Source organism: Petaurus breviceps, unplaced genomic scaffold (genome assembly GCF_028583685.1).
Source record: "Petaurus breviceps papuanus isolate PSGF00001 unplaced genomic scaffold, PetGlider_PUasm1.0 188, whole genome shotgun sequence".
Taxonomy (NCBI): Eukaryota; Metazoa; Chordata; class Mammalia; order Diprotodontia; family Petauridae; genus Petaurus; species Petaurus breviceps.
In genome coordinates, this window is record NW_027185804.1 from 13124558 (window position 1) to 13145967 (window position 21410).

The 21410-nt window shown below is 39.5% G+C and overlaps 1 protein-coding gene across 10 annotated transcripts in view; it reads left to right on the forward strand.

Moving 5' to 3' along the window:
* Positions 1 to 5054, forward strand: part of ANO5 (anoctamin 5) — a 137806-nt gene extending 132752 nt beyond the window's left edge. For all 10 annotated transcript variants that reach the window (XM_069091291.1, XM_069091295.1, XM_069091300.1 and 7 more), the window contains one exon: positions 1214 to 5054. In XM_069091291.1, the coding sequence (XP_068947392.1) occupies positions 1214 to 1438 (225 nt within the window). In that variant the 3' untranslated portion in view covers positions 1439 to 5054. The remainder of the gene's footprint in view (positions 1 to 1213) is intronic.
* The last annotated feature ends 16356 nt before the right edge of the window (positions 5055 to 21410 follow it).

Sequence of the window (21410 nt, forward strand, 5' to 3'; positions counted from 1 at the left end):
CCCCCCCCCAATAATTTTGCATGCATAGTTTTTCCAAGGAAATTTTGTTATTTTATTTAATTTTACAGAGTATCCATTGACACTTTAATTGATCCTGGAATTAGTCTATGAATTGAGAGGTACTATCTAGAATGACCCACCTATTGGGAATGGCTTAAAGCTAGTGTAGATGTAGGTAGAGGTAGAGGTTTGGGATTTTTTTCAACTCTGAGCTTCCTGTGATTTTTTGCATTTTTACTACCCACATTTAGAAGCAAACTGTCCTTATGATTATTTGATTCTTCCATTATTATATAATAAACCACTTAAGGTGCTAAAGTAACTTCTGGGGTGAGATGTCCATTGCAATCTCTTTGACTCAGTTTTGTTTAGTGCCTCTTTTTAAGAATATTTTTCTTTTAAAAGTAATCGGGGTTAAGTAACTTGCTCAAGGTTACACGGCCAGTTATTTCTGGGTGTGATGCTGAGTATCTGAGCCTGGATTTGATCCAGGTCATCCCGATACTGGAGCCGGTGCTCTTACTCACTGAGCCACCTGGCCGCCCCTAAGCAATTGGGGTTAAGTAAATTGCTCAAGGTTACACGGCCAGGTGTTTCTGGGTGGGTGCTAAGTGTCTGAGCCCGGGATTCGATCTCCAGGTCTTCTCAACACTGGAGCCGGTGCTCTTACTTGCTGTGCTACCTGGCCGCCCCTTTTAAAGAATATTGACTTTAGTTTCTGGTAGACTGGGTTGTTGAATGTGTAGTTGGGTATGCTTAGGGGGTTTAATCTCTTTGAATTCATAAAATTCTTATAAAAACATTAATGTGAATAACAAAACAAATCTCAGTAAGACAAGGTAGTATAATAGAAATAACTTTGGATAGAGAACTTGGAGTGTTGGATTCAAGTTCAAGCTATATGTCCTATTGACAAAGTATTTGATTTCTCTGGGCCTCAGTATGCTCATCTTGAAAACAGGGCTATGGGGCAGCTAGGTGTCACAGTGAATAGAGCACCGGCCCTGGAGTCAGGAGGACCTGAGTTCAAATCTGGCCTCAGACACTTGACACAATTACTAGCCGTGTGACTTTGGGCAAGTCACTTAACCCCAATTGCCCTAAAAAAAAAAAAAGACAACAGGGCTATTTGACAAGAAGACCTCTAAAGTTTTCTGGTTGTATGATTATCCTGAAATTTTCTCTTCTTTTTTTTTTTTAATTATTCCTCTAGCACATTGTTTTTATTGTCAAATTCTTTGTGGCCTGGATGATCCCTGACGTCCCAGCAGAGGTGAAAGCCCGAATCAAACGGGAAAAGTACCTGACCATCCAAATCCTCCATGAGTATGAGCTCAACAAACTCAAGGAGAACCTGTGCAATAGGACAGATTATCAAGTGGAGAAAGAAGTCATCGCCACACAAGGGAAAAGGGATCTGGCCCAGGTCATGGCATAGCCAAGGAATCCAAATAATGTCCGGTGACCTGACTTGCCTCAGTTCTCTGGGACGTGGCTGTGGGTCAGGAACCGGATGGGCATTTTGGTCCTTCATTTTTTTACCCAAAGATTTTAAACTCTTATAGAAGTCACTGGTCCCAAGCTTTGCCATATTGGAAACCTGTTGTAACTTCACGGTGCCAGCTCTCATCACGTGCTATTTTATGGATTTCTGTGTCTAACTGTTAAAGTGTGCATCCAGAATCCAATTCTTACAAGATCATGGAGTGTTGCTGCTTAACTAAAAAGTTTTCATGGTAAGGCAGCATCCTATCCTCTAGTACATCGGTGAGTTATCACAAGCTTCCGTCCTCCAGAACATTTTGTACACCTTGGTTTGAGTCTTCCCATCGAGTAATTTTAAGACAAAAAAATAAAAAGGAAAGGACTGTGTCTACCAAAGCATGCACATCTCGCCACTTCCCTAAAAAACTGAAATCACTTGATTTAAAAGAAACACACACACATACACACACACACACACACACACACACAGATACACCAAAACAACACCACAAAAAATAAGACTAAATCAGGTAAAACGTGATTTGGGGGACTCAGTGGTTAAATTTAATGAATTAAATGTCCATTAAAATCCAGGGGGGCTGGCCTTCCAGGAAATTTCAGAATTGTTTTTCCCAAAGACAGACTTCTTAAGCATTACTAAGAACTAACCCATCCCAGTTCTTAAATGCTGTTGTCTCTAACCTGGGAATCAGGCATGCTTTGGTGTGTTGAATTTCTGTGAGTCTTCACAAGTATAAAATGGATTGTACAGAAGGTAATATCTTATCTTAATATTTAAAGAAATCAAGACAATGTATATTAATGTATCTGCTCTCTTTGAAGTTATGAAGTTGGTAGAATTATTCTTATTGAAGCCTTGCCTTCCAGAATGCTTCTATTGCCTCATGGAGCCATTCTTGCATCCCATCAGACAGTAGCATTAGCTATGTGTATCAGTTAGCCATAAGTTGTTTATGAAATGTGTACTTGTGAAAGCGATTTCAAGCCTTTGAAAAAGGATTTCACAACGGTTTTCTATGGCTATAACAGCCTGTACTGTGCTCAGTGCCTTTTTTTCTATGTCTTTCATAATATGAAATGGAAGTATTGGTCCTTGAGAAAATATCCTGTATTGTATTTCAAACACAAGCCTGCAGACCTTGAGAAGTGATCAACTCAACCTAACAATGAATGTCCTATGTTATTCGTGGAGACTGAGTGATTGTTAGACTTGTTAGCTGAATCAGTAATATACTTGTATATTCTTCCCAAAATTAAGTGTAATGTACACCTTATACATATTAGTATGTGTCCTTGAACCCAAATCAATACACGTTTGTGTGTACATGTGTGTATGTATATATACAATTATATATGTACACATAATTTACATATATTTAAAATATGGGGACAGTTCAGTTTGGTACTATTTGAACTCCTTCGTTCCTAACTTGTCTTCAGTTCCAAATGAATGACTTTTTTCTATCCTGGGACATCATGCAAATATTTGATCAGAAAAATTCTGACAGAATTTCTCACAGGATTTTCCATGTTAATTACCTACCTCCTCTAACATACAATCTACTTTTGCTCCCATCCCCAAAGTGGTAAATGGCACTTGTTAATCCTCCGATGACTGATGCTTTGGAGTTTTCATATCACAAGTCGGGGTCTGGTAAATCCCAAGACAACCCCAACACACACACTTTCCACAGTCTTCCCACCATCATCCTTACTTGCCAGTCACCAGTTGAGATTATGACATCAGTTGAGCTGACTGTTAAATTTTTGTATAAATCTAAACGAGCTACTGTTCATTGTAGATCTAATGTGCAGGCTTATTGAGCCACTTGAGAACCAGTCTGGTATTAAGTGCAATAAGCCACCAATGGGTTTCCTTTATGCCAACTTGTATGCTGCTAATATATTGCACATGATTCGTTCACCATGTTTTCTCTTGCTTGTATATAAATTCAAGTTTATTCCACTTAAATGGTTTCCGACTCAGCTTCATAAAGCAAAGTAAATCCCATGAAAGTCCCATGAAAGCGCTAACTTTGCAGAGTGAATTGCAAAGCAAAGGCAAATTCTTGTTTTGGTAGAGCATGCATGAAGTGTCCAGAGATGGGAGAAAATATTAAAAAAATATTCTCCAAGGTGAGGCGTTACCGTGTCAGGTGAACACTGTCATTCTGAAAGAGTGATTTTGGAGAATACAGGCTGCCCCAAAAGTCTTACTAAGTTTCAGTAACTTAAGACTGTACTAAAACTTTTGTCCCTTTAACGTGACACCCTGTACTTTGTACTTACAGTCAATCCTTTTTTCTAGAGGGATCTCCTTATTCTAGGAGTTGCAAAAGAAACTCTGAAGCTTGCCTCAGTTCAATACATTCTGCCACAGACTAAATTTTGCTTTTGAGAGAATCTCCTTAGCAAGCAGTACACAATGGTTGACTTCTGATGGGTGTCTTCGTTATTTGGATCATCCTTAGTTATCAATGAAGCTGATGACTATGTTTTTACTAGTAGTCCAGGTATTGCTACATGCCGATCCCTGCTTGGTATTTTGCAAGAGTTGAAAAGGCATGTGACTGCATTCACACACTCCTCTCTAATCACCCTTATCCCCCACCATTACTTTTTTTTTTTTCATAAAAATATAGACCACAAAACACTAACATCATGGCATCATGCAGAAGGGAGAGTCTGGATTACATGAAAATTCCTTTTCCAGCTTCCATGTCTCCCCCTGCATAGCACAGATTTATCACATTCAATCAAGGTGTTATAAGAATAGTAAGTACTGTAATTGTATATTGATGGGATAAGTTCCCTCTTATTAAATTGAGTCAAAAGTCAAAGGGCTGTTCACCCTTAGGGTCTAAGCAGGGGTATAATTTTCCTGACTTTAAAGACTGTAAATAAATACATACATATCAAAAAGTGTCCTTTAATTCAAGGGGAAATGAGCCCTAGGCTGCCACTGCAGCATTTATACACTTGACCTCCCTGGACTATCAATGACAGAACTCTTTTAGTTTAAAAAGAAAGAAACACTGTCATGGGAGGTTTTACTCTATCAAATAGATATAAAATGTCTGTTCTTGGAGGAGATGGAATGTCAGGAACTAGTTAGGGGGGGATCATGAAGGAAGTATACTACCAAGTAACACTATATCCTTTTTCATAGCCATTTTCTCTTGTTTGTTTCTTGTTCTTTTGCCATTGTACATGGCCATTCAAAATGTGTTGGCTTTTCCAATCAAAGAAATGAATCATTTAGGGCAGGGAGGGAGGCAATTGTGAAAAAGGAAGGAATGTCCTATCTGTGACAGTCACTCACTTCCCTGCCTGGATTCCAGAATATAACGTTTTTGTCGTTGCTGTTGATTGTGAGTAGTTGGTGGGTGATTTGCTATTCTGTGGTACCCTGATGATGAGTCGGCCTCGCTGCACCCTCCCTCCCTCTTTTATTTTTTATGTAAATGTTGCTTTTAGTCAGCCTGTATATGAATTTCAGGAGATGTGAATTCAGTCAGTAAATAAAGCAACGTTTAATTTTTTTTAAACTGTGCTTGTGATGACATTTTTTTTTTAAAGCAATCGGGGTTAAGTAACTTGCTCAAGGTTACATGGCCAGTTATTTCTGGGTGTGGTGCTAAGTATCTGAGCCTGCATTGGATTCCCCACGTCATCCCGACACTGGAGCCGGTGCTCTTACTCACTGAGCCACCTGGCCGCCCCTGTGATGACATTTTAATCTGTGTATATGTGTTTAATAATAAAATGTCAGTGGTCTCTTGACTTGGCCTGGGTACCCCAGAAAGATTCTTTATCACCTTGAAAATATCAGAAGGAATATTGACATCATCTCATCCAACCTCATTTAGACAAGGAAACTGATCTCCACAGAAGGGAAGTCACATTTCTAAGGTTATATAATAAAGCCTGGGCTACCTAGACCCTAAATCTCTTGTGCATGGTAGGCCAATGCTCTTTCTATACCAGTTTGCCTCCAAGTGCTCTTGCCTAGATATATATTTAAATTTATGGAAATGTTAAACTCAGTTAACTTTCTTCGACTGGGGGGAAGGGAAGGAAACACATGGAAAAAACTGAAAAAAAAATTTTTTTCACTTTGTTACTTTAAATTTCTTAATGTATAAACTGGTTTCTCCACAAACTTATCATAGGTACTCAATCTAAGAGTTGGAAAGACTAAAGAGGTCATGTGATCCAAATTGTTTACAACATCATTGACAAGTCACCATCTGATATTCTCACCTTTAAGACTCCTAATGTTGGGGGGCACTTAGGTGGTACAGTGAATGGAGTATTGACCCTGGAGTCAGGAGGACCTGAGTTCAAATCTGGTCTCAGACACTTAACACTTACTGCCTGTGTGACCTTGGGCAAGTCACCTAAACCCAACCGCCCTGCCTTATCCCCTCCAAAAAAAATAAATAAATAAATAAATAAACCAAACCAAAAAGACTTCCAATATTGAGAAACTCATTACCTCCCAAGAAAGTGCCATTCACTTTTGGAAAGCTCCAATTTTTAGGTAGTTTTTCTTTACGTAAAGCCCAAATTTTGTCTTTTGCCAGTCTCTTCCCTTTGGTCATTTATACTTCTGCCTTTAAGATCAAGAAGAACCAGTCAAATACCTCTTTCACATGACAATTCTTCAAATACTGGAAAATAACTATTATATCTCTCTTGGGCTTTCTCCAAGCTACACATCCCTGGTTCCTTCAGCCAACCATTAATCATGTGGTCTCCAGTCTCTTTGCTGTCCTGGTTGACTTCCTCTGGCTTCTGGACTTTTCAGTTTGTCCTAAAGTGTGGCAGCCAAAATAGAACAGGGCAGAGTATATGATAGCAGATTTATTGTATTTCTAGCCCTGGGCATTTCCTCCCTTTGTGTAGCCTGAAATCAGGTATACTTGACTATGTGTCTGGAGTTCATGTCCTTCCGATCGCACATACTGATTGTGTGACCACTGGCAAGTCACTTAACCTATCAATGCCCCAGAAAATTCCCTAAGACAAGGTTTGTAACCATTGTGGGGGGCGGTTTGCTGGTTTTCCAATAAAAGAAAATAAATCATCTGGGCAGGGAGGGAGGAAATTTTGGGAAAGGAAGGAATCACCATCTGAAAACAGAGGGAGTTTCCTCCCTGGGAATTCTTTATGCCAATTAAATCAGTAATCAAAAATTTGACCCAACACATTGTCTATTCATTCTATGTATTATCCTCCTACTTCATTAAAACAAATAGGCAAAAAGCCTTTCAATTACAAACTTTTAAGAATGGTCAGGATTTCATAGAGTTCTCGATCAGTTTGCTTGAACCTCTCAAACTGTTCTAGTGATTTTCCAATGGAAAAGATCTCCACCACTCATCTGCCCTATAAACATGTATGTTATGTGGGATAGTTGAAAGAATACTGATGGACACTGAGTATGCATACCAGCTCTTCTTTCTACTCTTTGTGTGACCCTAATCAAGTTTCTTTTCTTTTCTGGGTTTCAAGTTGTCTCAGCTGCAAAATGAAGGTGTTAAATTTGATCCTATTTAAGGACCAGTCCCAGCTCTCAAGTCTGTGATTTTGTTCAGTAGATTTGTTAACTCAGTAATATTGGATAAAAGAAACATAAGGCCCGATTTTTACACCAGAAATATCAGGACAGGCTTTTAATCTCAATAGCAAAAAACTTCTAAAGATAGAGCATATAGAAAAACCTGTGATTGGGAGTTGGAGGGAAATCAAGGAATGCAAACTCCTTGAAAGCAGGAACTGTTTCATTTGTCAGCACATGTACTTTAAGAACCCAGCACAGTGCCTGGCACTTGTAAGTGTTTAATAAATGTTTGTTGAATTAAAAGGTCCAGATGATAACACTTATATTGCTTTTCCCTTGTCTAGAATTTATGGACCAGGAAACTAAGCTAATAAAATGCTACATTTTATGAATGGAAACAGTTGTGGGGAAGGAATATAGCTAAGGTGGATACAGAAAAATGTAGGAGACCCATGGGTTCTGGCTAGCTCAAGAAGTAAGCTAACTTTCTTCTGAGAGTGAGCTTGAGAGAGGAAAGAAAGCTAGTGAGATCATAAGGTAATAGATATTGAGTTGGAAAGGACTTTAGAGATCGTCTTGTCTTGCCCTCCCATTTTAGAGATGCAGACATCGAGGCCCTGAGATCACATAAGAAAGTGGCAGAGGCAGGATTCACATTCAAGTCAAAGGATCATAGCTTTAGAGGTGGGAGGGACCCTTAGAAATCTCTAGTACAACTCCTTCATTTTAAAGATGAAGAAAATGAGATAGAGAGAAATGATTTCCCCAGAGCTGCCCAGCTAATAGATCTTGGGGCCAGGATGTGTTTAGGTATTCCTGATTTAAAGTCCAGGGTTCTGTCCCATGCAGCACCTTCTCTGTCCAGTAGAAAATGTTTGGGCACAGATGGGACTTAATTGGAGTTCACAGACCCAGAGGACTTTCCAAAGTTTAGAAGGTCATAAGATCATAGGATTAAAGAGGAAGGGTTCGATCCTCTCATTTTACAAAACAGCACCTTGTACCACCTCCTCACATTACATATATTACCCAGAAGAAAATTGAAGTTCATAGAGTAGAAGCTACATGGCCAAGGTCACATAGTCAATGCCAGAGCCAGGGCCAGGAACCAGGTGTGCTGACTCCCTGACTAGTGTATTTCCCACAATTCTAGGCTACTTTCTTTTGGTTTGAGAACTAAAAGTGGTAATCTAAGATAATAGGATCAGAGATTTGGAACCAGAAGGGACCTTGGAGGCTATCAAGTCCTAGTTTTTAATTTTGTGGATGAAGAAATCAGATGCAAAGCGATAAAGTGATTTGTCCAGGGTCACCAGCTAGTAAGTGATGGAGGTGGCTTTGAAATGTAGTTCTTAATTCCGAGTCCAGTGCACCATAGAGGCTCTCCTTGATATAGAGGTTAACAGTTCACTGCCCTTCCCTGCTTCCCCTGGTATTTAGTACTGTAATAAGCACAGACGAAGTATTCAGAAAGTAGAGGTCCTGTGGTGTAGAAAGAGCAGCGGACCTGAAATCAGAAAAAAAATGGGTCTGAATCCAATCTTTGGGACTGGCTGGCTTTATGCTCCTGTCATTGGTGAATGAATCATTTAAATCTTTAGCCACTCTTATCCTCACTTTTTTAGTGTCTCAGTGTCACAGGAACATACCTTTAGAGCCAAGACCTTGGAGATCACCTAGTTCAACTTCCTTCTTTTATAGAAACGAGGCATATAGAGGTTCAGAGACTTAGCCAAGGTCACACAACTCATCAATAGCAGAGCCAAGATATGAATCCTATAATAGAGGTAATGATATTTGTACTACCCTGTGGAAGGCTTGTTACAAGGAAAGTACTTTATAAACCTTTAAGTATTACGCCAATATGCATTATTATTAACGAATATTTACTGATTCACCCGTAATAGTTTACATAGCCCTAGCACTTCACAGTTTATAGTCTTTCTTATGATAACCTTATGTGAAACATGGTGCCACATAGCAAGTCAGAAGCAGTGATAGCACTCAAATTCAAGTTTTCTGTCTGTAAGCCCAGTGTTCTTACCCTGTAGGTCAGCATGGCACACTACTCCACATTTCACTGCATTCTATTCTCTGATTAATTGGAAAGATTGATGCTTTCCACAAATTCCTATAAAGTCTGAATGAAGTAGTGCTTTGGTTGCTTTTGGTCTTCGGTACACATGGTTTGGGTGTGTAAATCCATGTTTTGAAAATTATATGTGCCCCAGGACAGCTTGATGAGAAAATTCAGGAAGGAGACACTGGACCTGCCAATCAGCTGACAGCAGTTTTGAGTGAAATTCCCAGAATTTGGGTCATGCAATCCTCTTGTTCTACCAATGGAGTCAAGACACTAAGGTCAGGGAGGTCAGAGACAAAGAGGGAAGGGACTGACTCATACTCTCAATGATCAGGTTTTCTCGCAACAGGTTAAATACATATTTGTTTGGTTCTGATCCCAGATGCTTTCTCTTTTTCTTTGGCTAGCTTTCAATCACTCTTCTTCCAAGGGTCAAAAGCCATATATTTGACAACACATCACTCAATGCATGTCAAACAACCTTTAATGCTTCTTTTGACTCCATTTTAAAAGAACTGCTGCTGTATCCTCCACAAAACATTTTTATTTCGAACATATATAATTCACTAGAATAGATCTCAATATAATTCAATAGAATAGACAATAAATATTGTCTATGCAACTGATACACAGAGGCATCAAGCTTAGAATCTCCATTGAAAATTAAGCTAGCCTTTTAACTTTTCTGTTTTATTTTTGTACGAATATAGATATAGCTACACAATACATGATATATGCATGTACAGGCACTTGTGTGTATACTTGTTCAGTGGTGTCCGAGTCTTCATGACCCCATTTTGGGCTTCCCTTTTTTTTTTAAAGCAATTGGGGTTAAGTAACTTGATCAAGGTTACACGGCCAGTTATTTCTGGGTGTGGTGCTGAGTGTCTGAGCCCGGGATTCGATCTCCAGGTCGTCCCAACACTGGAGCCTGTGCTCTTACTAGCTGAGCCACCTGGCCACCCCTTAGGGCTTCCTTTTTTTAAATTTAGTATTTTATTTTCCCTTAATTATATGTAAAAACAATTTTCAACATTCATTTAAAAAAATGAGTTCTCAAATTCTCTCCTTCCCTCCCCACCTTCTTCACTGAGAAGGCAAACAATTTGAAAAAGGTTATATATATGTAGCAATGCAAACCATATCTCCATTTTAGTCATTCTGCGAAGGAAAATCTAGACCTAAAAAAGATAAAGTAAGAAAAGTATGCTTTTTTCTGTGTTCAGACTTCATCAGTTCTTTCTCTGGGGATGGATAGTATTTTTCATCCTAAGTCCTTCAGGTGTCTTGGATCATTGTATTACTGAGAATAGGTAGTCATTCACAGATCATCTTGGAATATTGCTGTTACTGTATACTGTGTTTCCTGGTTCTACTTATTTCACCTTGCATCAGTTCATGAAAGTTTTTCCAGGTTTTTCTGACCAAGTTATATCTGTGACTAAAAAGCATGTTTTGGGCATATAATTGGTGTGTTGCTGTCTTTGGAGGTGGTGCTGCTGGTGGTGGTGCCGCTGCCCTTGCTGCTTACTCTCTCCTGCTGCTGGTGTTGCTGCTTCAGCTGCTCCTGCTGCCGGTGCTTGTCGTGGTGGTGTTACTGCTTCTGCTATAGGAGATACTGATGCTGTGTTTCCTGCTGCTGCTGCTGCTTCTCCTTTTGCTGCTTCTGCTGTTTTTGCTCCTGCTCCTCATGGTTCTGCTGCTGGTTTTCTAAAAGCATCGAGCTCCCCACTTCTTGTAGCACATATTCTTATAGCACCATAGTATTCCATCACCGTCATATAGCACAACTTGTTCAGCCCAATGGATGGGCATTCCCTCAATTTCCAATTCTTTGCCAAAGGTAAAGAGCTTCTATTTGGACATTTTTTTCCCCAGATTGCTCTACAGAATGGTTCAATCAGTTCCACCAACAGTGCATGAATGTCTAAATTTTCCCACATCCCCTCTAACATTTGTCATTTTCCTTTTCTGTCCTATTAGTCAAACTAATAAGTGTGAGGTAGTACCTTAGAATTGCTTTGATTTGCATTTCTCCAATCAATAGTGATTTAAAGCATTTCTTCATATGGCTATAAATAGCTTTGACTACTTCATTGGAAAACTAACTATTCATATTTTTTTCATCATTTGTCAGTTGGGGAATGGCTTTTATTTTTATAAACTTGATTCATTTCTCCATATATTTGAGAGATACATTTAACATAGAAACTTGCTTCAAAAATATTTTCACAGTTTTGATTGATAACTGTATTATCCTGCATCCTATGTTCCCCTTTTTTTCTCTCTATTTTCTTTCTCCTTTTACCCTGTCCCTCCTCAAAAGTGTTTTATTTCTGACTACCCCCTCTCCCAATACACATTCCTTTGCATGAGTGCCTCCCCCTTTTATCTCCTTCCCATTTGGGGTTGTCTTGGCAAAAATACTGTTTTGTCATTTCCTTTTACAGATGAGGAACTGAGTTGCTTAGGCCATACAACTAGTAAGTGTCTGAGGCCAGATTTAAACTCAGGAAGATAGATCTTCCTTATTCCAAGCCCAATACACACACATATACATAATATATTTGTGTAATCATTTGTTATATACACATACACACATATACATATAACCTCATTCTGTTTAAGTTTGTTTTTGGACTGGCAGACAGCAGACCTGAGTTCTATTTCAGTCTACTCACTGATGTTTGGCTTGGAAAAGAAAAAGTTTTAGAGAGAAAGGGAGACATAGGGATTTTCAAGTATGGGGGGGGGAAGACTAGCATAAGGAGATGGATTGGACTTGTCCAATTTTGTCCGAAAAGGAAGAACAAGAAATGATATATGGAACTTATAGAAATGTAGAATTCCATTTCTTGTGGGGAAAGGATTCCTGATGACCCCAAGTGGAATGAACTAACTTAAGGAGGAGAATAAATTTTTCCTCATTAGAGGTGTTTGAATAAAGTCTGTGACCACCTATTGGGAATGTTTCTAGGGAATAGGTATGGTGTGAACTCCATGACTTTTAAGGTATCTTCCAACCATATGTTTCTATGATTGGTTATGTTTGATGATCTAGACCAGAGGTTCCCAAACTTATTTGGCCTACCATCCCCTTTTCAAAAGGAAATTACTGCCATTTCCTTCTCCAGCTCACTTGGCAAATGAGGAAACTGAGGCAAACAGGGTTAAGTGACTTGTCCAGGGTCACACAGCTAGTAAGTGTCTGAGGCCAGATTTAAACTCTGGTCTTCCTGACTCTAGGTGCAGTGGTCCATTCACTTCACCACCTAGCTGCCCCTTCAGAGCACTATGTAAACAGTAATTATGATTGCTCAGGGGACCCCCAGTAGTGAGCAGCAGATGAATCAAAACCTAAAGCCAGGAATCTGTTGTTGCCACTCTGTCAACATCACACCCTTCCCACCCTCCACTCCCAATTGAATTAATAGAAATGTATCAGAAAGCCAAACAAAGAAGAAAGGAGGAGGGGAAAGGTTTCAACAAGAGGTGTCTGTTCCCAAAATGGGAATGAAAATACTCTGGGGACATTCAACATTCCAAGGCTGAGGTGGAAACTCCACTCTACTCTGTGTGTGTGTGTGTGTGTGTGTGTGTGTATGTGTGTAAATTCTAGATGACTTCATTCTCAGGGGACTATTAATAATTATCCTTACATATAAAATTCAATCCATAGGTCTTTCTTACTTAAGGATTGACTATGTACCAATGTGCAGGAGAGCTGGCAGGGAGACAGGTGAGGTTGATTTCTTAAACAGAAATGCAAGACTAGATTTATTCCTATCCCATTGCATCCAATTAGATTTATACCAATGTTCTAGTCTTTTACAATCTTTTTGAATCCTTATTTTGTCACGCAGTGTGTTCCTTACTCCTGATTTTCTGTCTTTTGAAAATTTAATAGCTGAAATACTTATGCCTTTCTTCAAGTCACTGATAAAACCATTCAACAGAATGGGTCAGGGACAGATCATTGGGGCACTGCTCTGAAGACCTCTTTTGGAGTTGACCTCCTGTTATCACCTTGTTCAAGGTTCAAGGTTCGGGAAAGTGAAGACAAGTCACAAAAGTTATCTTATAGATAGAGATGGACCTAGGAAAAATGCGTAACAGGCAAAGCTTATCCATTTTAGGTGTTGATACATGTATTCAGTATCTCCCTCCTTCTGCTACAAAAGTCTGCTCTCTTGGCAGACTCTGATTGACTTCCTCACACTGAGGTGAAAAGATTAAAGCTTAAATTATCATTGTTCAGAGTATTTTCATTTTAGCTGCAGTATTTCAAGCACCAGTTAGTGGATAGGGAGAAGGTTATTTAGGGGAACAAGGGACTTTCTCTTCACCTAAAATGATACCAAGAAGGAATTAGACTATTGCACCTACATGCTACGCCACCCAAATTCTACTTCCTGCCTTGTAAACTACTAGTCAAAATGAGGTAAAAGTTGACCTATGTAGAAGGAACAATTAGAATCACAGTGAGGAGTTCAGAGTATTTAAGCAACACCCTGATATTGATCCCTATTCTTATTTCCATGGCTCAGTATGTCCCACAGTTTTAGGAACTGGAAACCAATGGGATTAATTGACTTGTGCAAGCTCCTCCAAGTAGTAAATAGTATTCAGGATTTGAACCCATGTTCTCTGACTCTAAAGTAAATGCTTTCTCCATTTTACCACACTGCTCAGTCAGAGGGCTGATGCTTGGAAAACAGGACAAATAAGGAGCTTACAAAATATTTTCATTTAAAACAGGATGGTTAGCACTATATTCTGACATCTTTGTAAACACCTCTTGTCACTTTCTATAGATTGAGAATGACCTTGCTCTTCTTATTTACATACTTCTCCATCCCCTTTGCCAGCAGACCTTATAAAAAGATTCCTCCTGAGTTCCACAATCCATTACCCCACCCCACCACAACCAATGCCATTCCTGGTATATTTCTCCAGGCCTGGCAATAACCTGGACATCTCAGTTCTCATGAAGTTCCATGATTGATTAATAGAACTGGGCAGCAGGATATTTCAAAGAATTCACTGAATCACAGAATTTGAGATCTGGAAGAGACCTCGGTGGTCATTTAGTTTGGGGGAGAGACCACAGGGGAATCTCTAGCTATTGTTAAGGGAAGGGCTGTGAAGAATTACAAGAGGAGGCAGAATGCAAGGGAGGAGCCCTACAATTGAAGGCAAGTGACCTGGATCTAATTCTTGGCTCTGTCAATGAATACTAGAAGTTTAATTCAGGAGATCATCTCTGCACCTCAGTTTTCTCATCTGTAAAGACAGATACTTCATTACATAAGATTGTTTTGAAAATATTTCATTGTCAACTATAAAAGGTATATTTTAAAAAACATGATAGGGGCAGCCAGGTAGCACAGAGAGTAAAAGCACCGGCCCCAGTGTCGGCATGACCTGGGGATCGAATCCGGGCTCAGACACTTAGCACCCACCCAGAAACACCTGGCCGTGTAACCTTGAGCAAGTTACTTAACCCCAATTGCTTAAAAAAAAAACAGGATAAACTATACGCTATGTACATATGAAGTATTGTTATTATTATAGACAGAAAAAGTGGATCCCCTGAAATGGAAGATATAACAGGTACCTTTGGCTAAGAAGAGTTTAGATCACCCTCACTAACCACAATACATTTTTTTTAGAGAGGAGCCATTGTCAACCCAAATGATTAGAATAACTTTCTCAAAAGGGAGTATAGGTTGTTGGAAATAGTGCAGGATTTGAAATTAGAGGAACTGGGTGGAATTCTGATTTTGCCACTTACTATCCAAATGACCTTAGACATATCACTTACCCTCTATGGACCTTAATTTCCTCTTGTATGAAATGAAGGAGTTGTATAAATGACCTCTAAAGTCTTTTCTACATTTAAACCTATGGTCCTTCTATCCTTGACATCAGTGGCTTTTCATACTCAAGATTCATGTAATACTTAAACATACTTCTACTGGCAAGTTAATTAATCTCTTAGGTTAAGTTACTCATTCCAAGACCAGCAGGGCTACCCCAACACTGTGAGAGAACTAACATGAAGTAAGTCATAACTAACCCACCCAAGTTTCTATATCAGTAAAATGAAGGGTTTGGTTGTTCTTTCCTTAAGGTCCCTTCCAGGTCATATATAGTATGAACCTGTTCATAGGTTCAGATTGACACCACTTCTCTCCTCAAAGAGTAGGTAACAGCTCCTGAAGAGACAACCAAACCTTGCTAATTCTAAAGGAATGGTTCATGAAGGAAAGAAAAGTGAGCCAAAGGCTCAAAACCAACTTGTATTGAGTCAGGGATTTCAAGTGTAATGTTAACCATATGTGAAGGTTATTCGGGATGATTTATAACATAGTCTGACAACGATATACTCCATGCAGAGAGTGATTAATTTTTATTGTCATAAGCCCTAGAAAAAAGGCAACAGGCCATCGCAAGCTCTCTGAGGGGGAGCAACGAAACCCAAAAACTTCTGACGTGGGAGACCACAGTCTTATGAAGCCAATGGAAAACTCTTAGTTAAATAGTTGAATGATGAACTGGGGCCAAGTCCACCAGAAGCAGATTCTACTAAAGTTCCTGTGGAGTCCCCCAATGTCTCCCTAGAGAATGAGAGTCCATATGTGAGCAAGATGGCACTGGAAAGCAAGGTGGGGGAGCAGACCTGAAATAAATCAGTTTCATATCAACATAAAGAGAGACCATAAAATTAGAAGGCAATGCCCTAGAAGAACCTTTAGTATCTTGGAAATTTTTCTTGTGATGTTAGGGGTAGGCTTGCTGACCATGGAAAGACTGACTTTTTGAAGAAAAGAGAAATGATTTTTTAATGGTCTGGCAGAAAAAAAAGAGGGTTTTAAATCATTTTATTTTACATACTGGAACTCATATCAGAGTTTGTTTTACATGCCTTCAGGGAAATACACATATCCCCCTTTCAAAGGATGATTTTTACTTAAAATATCTTTTCCCAATGACCCAATAAGTCTTCTAGAGAAAGAAAAGTGGCCCCTCTCTCCATATGGAAAGGGGAAGGGGTGTGTCTAGAAAGAAATAGGAAATACTATCTTCTCTCCTAGACCTGATCTGGTGTGACCAGGTTAGGTTATAAAGGAGGTGAGATCTAGATGAAGCTTCTCCAGGACCAATAATTTCCTAAGGATTCCTACACCTTTACACATACATACACTCATATACATATACACACATGTGCACATAAACATGCCCTTGAATCAGGGGTGAATCTAAACTCTATACCACTTAGAATTGTCCTCTTTATTTCATTTATAGCTATTTGGACTACTCAAGTTCAATTCTCATAGTAATAAAGAAATCTCTTAAACTTGTTCCTTTGGTTTGCTGTCTCAAATCCACTCTCCATGCCAACCAACGAACAGACTCAGATACAGGCTCAGCCTGTATTGCACCATCACAGGTTTGTGGGACCATTGCTGAGGGAGAGCATTCCTAGTGCATGATAGAGAAATTAACTTATCCTGCTTCATTGCTCACCACGTGTCCTGATATTTTTATCCCAGTGAAATCATAATTAAAGATAAAAAGGGGGAAAAAGAACAAAATAAAAGTGTACAGCAGAGAACAAAAATAAACTTACAAGGAAGCAAAGATGGACAGTTCTTAACAAAAAGCATAGTGTTTATTTCATAGGCTTTCTTGAAATGGAAACTTATTGCTATGTATTTTGAATCCTCTCTTACATTCTGCCATGCACATGACATGATTTTTTTCCTTTTCTTATTGTGTATTTAAGTTTATAATATGTTTCTTTTTTTCTTATTGTGTATTTGTTTTAGTGTTTAAGTCTAAAATGAAAAAAGATCAAAGGGAACATTAAATTCATTACTTCATTCATTCAATAAACATTCATTGAGTACCTCCTGCATGTAAGGCATTGAGCTGGACACTTATGGAGGAGGAAATAAAGTCACACAGTCAACATGTAGTTTGGGAATGGGGTTGGCAGTGTGAAATAAAAGAGGGGCAGCACCATAATTTTCCTCAATAACAGTGAGAGGATTTATCAATAAATTTTGATATTTTTGAGCCTAAGGTCTTTGTATGGATGTTTGCTTTGTGTCATCAGAAGCAATGGGGCAGAAGGTCTTCATCTTAGCTCTGCTTCTGACAGTCTCTGGGTAACTTTAAGAAAATCACTTCTCTTCTTGGTTTTCTCTTCTGTAAAATAGAAGTGTTGATCTATCTCATCTCCAAGTCCATTCTAGCTCAGAAATTATATGACTCTATGGGGGGATTTGTTTTATCCATGTTTTAAAGCTCCTTCTTTTGAGGAACTTGACAATATATTTATTATTTCCTCTCTGTGTCTACACATGTCAAATAGACATGTTCAGAATGTCCTGGTCTGTAAGTTCCTTGAAGGGAAGGAAAAGTTAACCTTCACTCTCCTAGGGGACATAGACACTGAATTCACTGGTTGATTTTGTTTTATGCAACAGAAAATGGCAGGTAATTACAGAAAACCTACAAATGAGATGAAAGAAAAGTTGGAACTCAGTAACGGGTTGTAAAGTTATGCCTGATCATTAGACCCATCTCAATTTTTGATCCACATAATCTTCCTCAATGATACTGAAATGACTGGTTTTAGACAAATGAGGTTAGCCATCAGTAGCAGTAAATTTCTGACTAGTCCTCTAGGAAACTTCTATAGATGATTTTTCTCCTGTGCATGTGTTCTTGCTATTTAGTAAGCAATTTAACTTCTCTGAGCTTCCCCATCTGCAAAATGAGGGCTAGATAGCCTCTGGGGTCCCTGCCCCATCATTTCTGCATCATTTGCAGACACGAGGGGACATAAGTTTCAAGAAGGAGGTTGGATGTGAGCTGGTTCAAGTCAAGTAATATGTGGATAAATGAGAGGACCACAGCATTGGGAGAGGCCTCAAAACTACATAGTCCAAACCATGCCTGAACAAAAGTTTCCTCTGCTTCATACTGAACAGGTGGCCATTAAGCCTTTCTTGAAAACTTCCTGGAGTAATTTTCAATATTCTTCCCTTTGTCAGTGTCCTTCCTAAAATGTGGCATTCGGAGCCAAATTAGGCCTGTGGTGAGACCAAGAAAGAGAAATGAACCCCAGATCAATGTTCCACAAACCTTGAAAGTAACCAAGAGAATCAGGTAATGTAAAAATGATGGAATCCTCCCAGTTGTACTGAGCCCTGGCTTGACTATATCGCCAGACTGTCCATCTGAGGGGTCAGACCTAGTGGCAAATCTTTGAAGTCAAATATCTTGGCTGGTATTAAGGCAATATAGAAAGAAATAGACCTTGTTGTTTTTATTTAGAGGCAGCATTGTGTAATAGATGGAGTGATGTACTTGGAGTCAGGAGAGCTATGTTGAAAGTCAGTCTCATACTTAATAGCTATGCAATCATTGCAAATCTTTCAATTTTTTTCCCAGAGCCTCAGTTTCCCCATCTGTAAAGTAGATATTTACACTACCTTTCAGATGGAGGAAAGCATTTTCTGAACACTAAAATAGATGTTAAAAAAAAGTTTAAAATAACCTTTTGTGCATGTGTGCGTGTGTGTGTGTGATGCCCCCCTTTTGGCAGTCTGTTAAAACCTATGCACACTCTCTCAGAATAACAGCTTTCAATACATAAAGCGAAATATGTAGATTACAAAGGAAACTATTATATTGGAATAAAGATGTGTTTGCCAGTCCCAATTCCATGGACCCCTGGCTAAGAATCTCTGCCTTAAATTGTTATAGAAACGTGAGCTTTTGGATTCAGACCTGCAATATCATCAGGGCAGGGAACTCCCAATGTGGAAACTCTTTCACCAATGCAGAACTGCAGCTCATTTGTTTTAGAGCGTTGCCTTAGAGGTTAAATGATTTGCCCATAGCCTTACAATTGTTTCTAAGGCAAAATTCAAGCACAGGTCTTTTTGACGCTAAGGCTAGGCTTCATGAGAGTAAGCTATTCCCAAATCCCAGATTGGATCTTTTAAAAAATGACTATTTTAGTTGAGGCAAGAATGTGTAGTAGTGGCCAGAGAGTGAAAAGATCTGTGTTATAATCCAAAGTCCCCCTAGAAGCTTTGTGTCTTTGAGTCAGTCACTTCAATTTCCTGAGCCTCAGTTTCTTCCTTCATAAAAAGATGTCAAAGCTGCCTTCTAACAGAGCTGGAGTCTTCGGTGATATTTTTCTAAAGAGAAAGTCTATGTGCATTCTCACTCAGCCATGGGCTAAGGACTCTGAATTCTTTCCACTTTGACTCCCTGTGCTTGCACGCATGGCCTGCCAACTGGCAACTGGACAAGAGAGAAGCAGACCAAATTAATTAACAGGGACCCCAGTTCAGAGTCTGATCCTTCATTCTGTGCCTCTCCAGGCCAAGGCCCTGGTGGGGCTGTAACGGCAGTTCCCTCAGGTGACTGGGAAGGAAATCCATCCTCCCTCAAGGCTGAACCATCAAGGACCAAGTAGCCCTTTTTGCCTGGGTTGGGAATCCAGCCCTGCAGATGGTGGATGTTTTGAGAATGTCCCACATCCATTGAGTGAAATCAGATCTGCATGCTGCATGCTCTCACACTTATTCTTTAGTAACTATTAAATTCCCTCCCCTGTTTTAGGACTCAACATTTTTTTTACAGTATAAGGCTGGCAGATCATTCCCTTCAGCTGCAAAAGCAAACCTATCTCCCTCCCTATTTTTTTCTCCTGCAGAGATGAGGGAATCATAAATGTTCCAAATGTGTACTTCTCAGATAAAGGAAAGGTGGAACATCAGACAAAGCTGTGGAAAGCATAGCATCTGAACATCTAATATGTCCTTGCTCTATTGTGTTCCCCAATGGCACCAGTCCTTTTTTCTTCCTCTAGTTAAGGAGGACGTGTAAAGAAGGCGCAAAAATCCTTCTATTTTAGTAGAAGACATTCAAATGACATTTTCTTCTGTCCTCCTATCACCTAAAGCTGTGGGCTAATGGTTTGAGCCCTGGAACATCTCCCTAAGGGCCTGAGAGGACTGTGGAATTGAACCTTGCCACGCCTGCTTTCCTTTGAAAAACTTGAAGGTCTGAAGGGAGCTGATATAATTGGCCCTGCCAACTTTTGTGGCCACCCATGTGGGGCTGAGGCTGCTAAAACTCTTCAGAACTTTGAACTCATTGTAGGGGAGCTAAATTTATATCTAAAAACCTAGGCAGGGATCCTTGTGACCAGCAACTGACAGTGGAGGTATGGGCTACTGCTTTCAAGTCAGAGACCAGTAGGAGGGCTAAAGCTGGTAAGGTCTTCCTTTGGGATATATGTATCCGAACAAATTTGTAACCTCAGAAGCTTTCATCCAAAGGACATGAGGTAAAAAAGTTGGGTTAGAATTGAGTGAGTCCAGGAAGCATTCAGTGATGTTACTTCAGACCAATCAAGTATCTAACATTACCTAATATCTCTCCTAGATGCCCAGCCCTAAACTAAGGGCTGTGTGGGACACACACACACACACACACACACACGCACAATATGTAACATGGTTACTGTCCTCAGGATGCTTAAAATGTAGAAGCTCTTAAGATTTAGACTTGGAAGGGAAGGTTAGAAGTCATCTAGTCTACAGGTGTCAAATTTAGGGCCCATGAGCTACAAGCAGCAAACAAAACCCACAAGTAGGTCCTGAACCAGATTAAAATGTAAATGTTTCATCAAAATAAATAAAAATAGAATACAGCATAGATAATGTTAATTTAGCATCTAGGTGATGCAGTGCATAGAGTGCCAGGCCTCATGTCAGGAAGACCCATCTTCCTGAATTCAAATTTGGCTTCAGACATCTCCTAGCTGTGTGACCTTGGTCAAGTCACTTAACCCTGTTTGCCTCTGTTTTCTCACCTGTAAAATGAGCTGGAGAAGGAAATGGCAAACCAATGCAGTATGTTTGCCAAGAAAACCCCAAATGGGGTCATAAAGAGTCAGACTCAACTGAAAACAACTGCACAGCAACAAATGTTAATTTTGGTTTTCTAAGTTTATGCAGCCTGTAAAGATCCATTTCTATTTGAGTTTGATACTATTGATCCAGTCTATCTCTCTTGTTTTACATATAAGGATGGGGAAGCATGTCATACCAAATGAGAGGGGTAGATTCTGGGAACCCAATTAATCGACCCCACAAGAAGACATGATGGTTCCAGAGAGGTTACCTGAGGGCTCCACAAAAAGAGAAAGGACAAGTTCTTGAA